This window comes from Labrus mixtus, unplaced genomic scaffold (genome assembly GCF_963584025.1).
Source record: "Labrus mixtus unplaced genomic scaffold, fLabMix1.1 SCAFFOLD_135, whole genome shotgun sequence".
Classification (NCBI taxonomy): domain Eukaryota; kingdom Metazoa; phylum Chordata; class Actinopteri; order Labriformes; family Labridae; genus Labrus; species Labrus mixtus.
Window position 1 is genome coordinate 10,001 of NW_026870363.1, and position 7,500 is coordinate 17,500.

Here is a 7,500-nt window from a genome sequence, read left to right on the forward strand (position 1 = left end):
TCCCTCTAACAGGTGAGTCTGCTGCTGCAGAGTGATGCTCACCTGTACCTGCTGCACACATCAGGTGATCCCACTAACAGGTGAGTATGCTGCTGCAGAGTGACGCTCACCTGTACCTGCTGCACAAATCAGGTGATCCCACTAACAGGTGAGTATGCTGCTGCAGAGTGACGCTCACCTGTACCTGCTGCACAAATCAGGTGATCCCACTAACAGGTGAGTCTGCTGCTGCAGAGTGACGCTCACCTGTACCTGCTGCCCATTCAGGTGATCCCACTAACAGGTGAGTCTGCTGCTGCAGAGTGACGCTCACCTGTACCTGCTGCACAAATCAGGTGATCCCACTAACAGGTGAGTCTGCTGCTGCAGAGTGATGCTCACCTGTACCTGCTGCACAAATCACGTCTGGTTACCTGGAAACCTCTAATGAAGAGAAACAAACAGCAGCAACAGTAAATACTACAATCAGTTACACACACACACACTAACATAAACACACTAACAGAAACACACACTGACAGAAACACACTCACACACTCACTAACAGAATCACACACACACTGACAGAAACCCACTCACACACTCACTAACAGAAACACACACACACACACACACTAATAGAAACACACTCACACACTAACAGAAACCCACTCACACACACACACACTAACAGAAACACACTCACACACACTAACAGAAACCCACTCACACACACACACACTAACAGAAACACACTCACACACACTAACAGAAACACACTCACACACACTAACAGAAACACACTCACACACACACACTAACAGAAACACACTCACACACACACTAACAGAAACCCACTCACACACACACACTAACAGAAACCCACTCACACACACACACTAACAGAAACACACACACACACTAACAGAAACACACTCACACACACTAACAGAAACACACTCACACACTAACAGAAACCCACTCACACACACACACACTAACAGAAACACACTCACACACACTAACAGAAACACACTCACACACACTAACAGAAACACACTCACACACTAACAGAAACACACTCACACACACTAACAGAAACACACTCACACACTAACAGAAAAACACACACACACACTAACAGAAACACACACACTAACAGAAACACTCACACACACTAACAGAAACACACACACACTAACAGAAAAACACACACACACTAACAGAAACACACACACACACTAACAGAAACACACACACACTAACAGAAACACACTCACACACACTAACAGAAACACGCTCACACACTCACTAACAGAAACACACTCACACACACTAACAGAAACACACTCACACACACACACTAACAGAAACACACTCACACACACTAACAGAAACACGCTCACACACTCACTAACAGAAACACACTCACACACACACTAACAGAAACACACTCACACACACACACTAACAGAAACACACTCACACACACTAACAGAAACACACTCACACACTAACAGAAACACACTCACACACACTAACAGAAACACACTCACACACTAACAGAAACCCACTCACACACACACACACTAACAGAAACACACTCACACACACTAACAGAAACACACTCACACACACTAACAGAAACACACTCACACACTAACAGAAACACACTCACACACACTAACAGAAACACACTCACACACACACACTAACAGAAACACACACACACTAACAGAAAAACACACACACACACTAACAGAAACACACACACTAACAGAAACACTCACACACACTAACAGAAACACACACACACTAACAGAAAAACACACACACACTAACAGAAACACTCACACACACTAACAGAAACACACACACACTAACAGAAAAACACACACACACTAACAGAAACACACACACACACTAACAGAAACACACACACACTAACAGAAACACACTCACACACACACTAACAGAAACACGCTCACACACTCACTAACAGAAACACACTCACACACACTAACAGAAACACACTCACACACACACACTAACAGAAACACACTCACACACACTAACAGAAACACGCTCACACACTCACTAACAGAAACACACTCACACACACACTAACAGAAACACACTCACACACACACACTAACAGAAACACACTCACACACACTAACAGAAACACACTCACACACACTAACAGAAACACACACACACACTAACAGAAACACACACACACTAACAGAAACACACTCACACACACTAACAGAAACACGCTCACACACTCACTAACAGAAACACACTCACACACACTAACAGAAACACACTCACACACACACACTAACAGAAACACACTCACACACACACACTAACAGAAACACACTCACACACACTAACAGAAACACACTCACACACACACACTAACAGAAACACACTCACACACACACACTAACAGAAACACACTCACACACACTAACAGAAACACACTCACACACACTAACAGAAACACACTCACACACTAACAGAAACCCACTCACACACACACACACTAACAGAAACACACTCACACACACTAACAGAAACACACTCACACACACTAACAGAAACACACTCACACACTAACAGAAACACACTCACACACACTAACAGAAACACACTCACACACACACACTAACAGAAACACACACACACTAACAGAAAAACACACACACACACTAACAGAAACACACACACTAACAGAAACACTCACACACACTAACAGAAACACACACACACTAACAGAAAAACACACACACACTAACAGAAACACTCACACACACTAACAGAAACACACACACACTAACAGAAAAACACACACACACTAACAGAAACACACACACACACTAACAGAAACACACACACACTAACAGAAACACACTCACACACACTAACAGAAACACACTCACACACTAACAGAAACACACACACACTAACAGAAACACACTCACACACACTAACAGAAACACGCTCACACACTCACTAACAGAAACACGCTCACACACTCACTAACAGAAACACACTCACACACACTAACAGAAACACACTCACACACACACACTAACAGAAACACACTCACACACACTAACAGAAACACACTCACACACACACACTAACAGAAACACACTCACACACACTAACAGAAACACGCTCACACACTCACTAACAGAAACACACTCACACACACACTAACAGAAACACACTCACACACACTAACAGAAACACGCTCACACACTCACTAACAGAAACACACTCACACACTAACAGAAACACACACACACTAACAGAAACACACTCACACACTAACAGAAACACACACACACTAACAGAAACACACACACACTAACAGAAACACACACACACACTAACAGAAACACACACACACTAACAGAAACACACTCACACACACTAACAGAAACACGCTCACACACTCACTAACAGAAACACGCTCACACACTCACTAACAGAAACACGCTCACACACACACTAACAGAAACACACTCACACACACTAACAGAAACACACTCACACACACACACTAACAGAAACACACTCACACACACTAACAGAAACACGCTCACACACTCACTAACAGAAACACACTCACACACACACTAACAGAAACACACTCACACACACACACTAACAGAAACACACTCACACACACTAACAGAAACACACTCACACACACTAACAGAAACACACACACACACTAACAGAAACACACACACACTAACAGAAACACACTCACACACTAACAGAAACACACACACACACTAACAGAAACACACACACACTAACAGAAACACACACACACTAACAGAAACACGCTCACACACTCACTAACAGAAACACGCTCACACACTCACTAACAGAAACACGCTCACACACTCACTAACAGAAACACACACACACTAACAGAAACACGCTCACACACACTAACAGAAACACGCTCACACACTCACTAACAGAAACACACACACACACTAACAGAAACACACACACACTAACAGAAACACACACACACTAACAGAAACACACTCACACACACTAACAGAAACACGCTCACACACTCACTAACAGAAACACACTCACACACACTAACAGAAACACACTCACACACACACACTAACAGAAACACACTCACACACACTAACAGAAACACACTCACTCACTCACTCACACACAGTGTTGTAGAATCTGTAGTATTGATGTTCCTGTGTGCAGAACACGGCGGTGACGTCAGCTGTGTTTTGATGTTGTTTTTGTGTCTCTAGTAAACAGGAGTCCTGCCGGGCCTCACAGCGAGCGAGCAGATCGAACCTGTGTGTGTGTGTGTGTGTGTGTGTGTGTGTGTGTGTGTGTGTGTGTGTGTGTGTGTGTGTGTGTGTGTGTGTGTGTGTGTGTGTGTGTGTGTGTGTGTGTGTGTGTGTGTGTGTGTGTGTGTGTGTGTGTGTGTGTGTGTGTGTGTGTGTGTGTGTGTGTGTGTGTGTGTGTGTGTGTGTGTGTGTGTGTGTGTGTGTGTGTGTGTGTGTGTGTGTGTGTGTGTGTGTGTGTGTGTGTGTGTGTGTGTGTGTGTGTGTGTGTGTGTGTGTGTGTGTGTGTGTGTGTGTGTGTGTGTGTGTGTGTGTGTGTGTGTGTGTGTGTGTGTGTGTGTGTGTGTGTGTGTGTGTGTGTGTGTGTGTGTGTGTGTGTGTGTGTGTGGATATAAGCAGCCTCATCATAAAACCTGCTCTAACACACTCTCTCTCTCACACACGCTCAGCTCGACCGGCTGCAGAGATGGTGAGTGAAACAAGTTTTTACTTTACTGAGTTTTTCTTTCTATTGCTTTTTTTTTTTTTAAGTTACTTTCATGATTTAAAAAATGTTTTCACATGAAGACACACTGCTCTTATCACCATTTATTAGAAAGGGACACAACGTTTGGCTCCGTCCTGCGTTAATGTGCTCACCTGGGTTAAACTGACGGACTCATTTATATTCTAAAAACTTGCAACCAAATCTCACCTAATGCAAAAAAAACAATTAGATAGTTAGAACTAAAAATATAATTCATGATTCTTAAATTAACAGACTTGTGTGTCTTATTGTCTTTATTCATGGATTGAATTGGGCATATTTTTGTCAAATATTTAGGTTCGGTGTGGAGTTCAGTAATCATAGAGGGCAGCTGGTCTGAGGAATGAGAATGTCTTTGTCTAACTGAGTCAGATTTTATTTGATCGTGTTTTTGGATATTAAGTTTGGAGGTTGACACAGAAATGGAGAATGAAGTCAAACGGTTCTGAGTAAGGATTTATTTGTGGACCTGCATCAGAATAAGAACAGATTGGCTTCTACGATCTAAGTGACATTTCAAACACGTTTTACAGAAACTACACGGATGATAACAAGCCTTATTTATGACTTCTGACTGGAGTTTTCTTTTGACCACTTTTTTCTCTGGCTGTCGAGTAAAATAGTGTTATATAGTAATTAAAGGAGCAGTATGTAACTCTGACCCCTAGTGTTTAAAATGAGTACTGCAGTCTAAATTAAAACATTGTAGAGAGCTGCCCCCCTCCTCTCTAGAGTCCATGCTCACACAGGTCACCATGTGGTGGACTCTGAAGCTTCAGTGTTTATCCAGCTCTGCATGGGTCTGTAAACCTTTCTGTGTTCTAACCTCTCTCCATTTTTCAAAAGCATCTCCAATATTGATCCTAGTTTGAGCACGTTTCTGCTCGTGGAGCTTATTAGAAACATGCAGAGGCTTTTTAGGTCGGGTACAATCACTTCTATCTGAACCACTTCTCTTGCCCGCTTCCATCGCTGCAACACCTGTTGACCTGATAACTGCTCTCATATCTGACAAACCGAGGGGCGTCCAAAACGGCCATGTGGGGGGGTGCCTTAAAAAAAGTATATATATATTAATGTATACAAAAAGTAGTTTGAGAGATTACGTGTGTTCTGCTCTGAAATTACTAAAAGGATATAACAGTGTTTGGGCTGTTTGGGTCGGCCTGAGAGTGTGTGTTCAATGTTTTAACCACCTCCAGGGACGATGGGGGTCCCCAGTTTATAGCACTGTTATTTTTGTGGTGGAGGGCTGAGAAGTTTGGGATCCCGGGCTCTACACACCTGCTGCTCGTAGTAACAATTCCACAGACACGAGATCTCACAGAATCTTGCGTGATCAAACGTGACTTCAGAAGAAAAAAACAAACATGGATGACGATGGACGTGGTCAGCTGGCTGTGTGGTTTGTATTCATGAGACGTTATAAAGACACTCGTGTTGTTGCCATGGTTACACAAGCTGCTCTTCTTCAATATTGCACTTGGTGGTTGGTGGTCAGTTGTGTTCATGTTTGCCGCCATATTTGAGAGCTGCAGGAATATGAAACATCCGGTTGGTGACGCTTCCCGGTGTTCTCGCTCTCATTGGCTGCTGCAGGTATTTAGTGTGAGGCAGCCCTGTTTGTAATCTTAAACTTACGACAGGGCAGGGCTAAAGAGCTCAAACCTGATGTGCCATTACTGGACAAACACAACAAGTTTATGGACAGAAATCGAACCAGCAGGGAACGACGTTGAGTCTCACTCTGTCATGGTCAATCGTGTTTGGACTTAAGGACTCTGGGCTGATTTCACCACCACAGCAGCCCTGCAGCTTAGGGCTGTGCCCGACACAGACTGAGCAAACTGTGAGCCTAAATCCTTTGGAAGACAATGAGGGGTGGATTGTTGAACAGAATGCTTTTAGAACAGCCGAGCAGGTGAATCAGTGTCCATCGGGAGGTGAAGAGTCTGTTATTGAGCTCTAAAGTCCCTGACTACATTGTCAGATAAGTAACCATTGATTGACTCATTCGAGGATATTTTAGTATGTTTTGTGTTTAATGTTATATCTGCTTACTGTCATCTTTCTTCTATTCTTTGTCATCTTATATTTTGATGTCTTATTTCTGCTCAGTGTTGTGATGTCTCCTTCTCTAAGTGTGTGAATGTGTGTGAATGGAAGAGTTAGAAGTAGGGCAGTCAAACGAAGATTTTAATCATGATTAATCTCTAAGTTTCAGTATGCATGTTTGCAATTCCATTAATTCACATTAAAAAAGAATACTTGTTGGGCTTTTATTTTGATGGTTTGTCCTGTCTTAAGCTGAGAGTACTTTACTTCCTGTGTGCTTTTATTTTGAAATAAAGTAGGGCCCTTCTGGTAGATGGAAAGTTAGGACAGGAAGTTAAGCACAGGAAGTGGTTAGGGATCCCAAAGTGATGTCATAAGGTCAATGTGTGATGTCATAAGGTCAATGTGTGATGTCATAAGATCAATGTGTGATGTCATAAGGTGGATGTGACTTTGGACTCGTCATTGACCTTAAATGAGACATTTACTGGTTCCTCTCGCTCCCACTTGCTTTTATATTTTCTTCCTGTCTCTTTCATTTTGTGTTCATGTATGAAACAAATCCTAAACTAAGTGGCTTCCTGT

General features: G+C 42.8%; 1 protein-coding gene across 1 annotated transcript in view; it reads left to right on the forward strand.

Annotated features, from left to right (window-relative positions):
• The first annotated feature begins 4,778 nt into the window (after window positions 1-4,778).
• LOC132971449 (spexin prohormone 2-like) overlaps window positions 4,779-7,500 on the forward strand; it is a 4,649-nt gene continuing 1,927 nt past the window's right edge. The window contains exon 1 of the mRNA XM_061034570.1: window positions 4,779-4,803. Coding sequence (XP_060890553.1) covers window positions 4,801-4,803 — 3 coding nt within the window. The 5' untranslated portion in view covers window positions 4,779-4,800. The remainder of the gene's footprint in view (window positions 4,804-7,500) is intronic.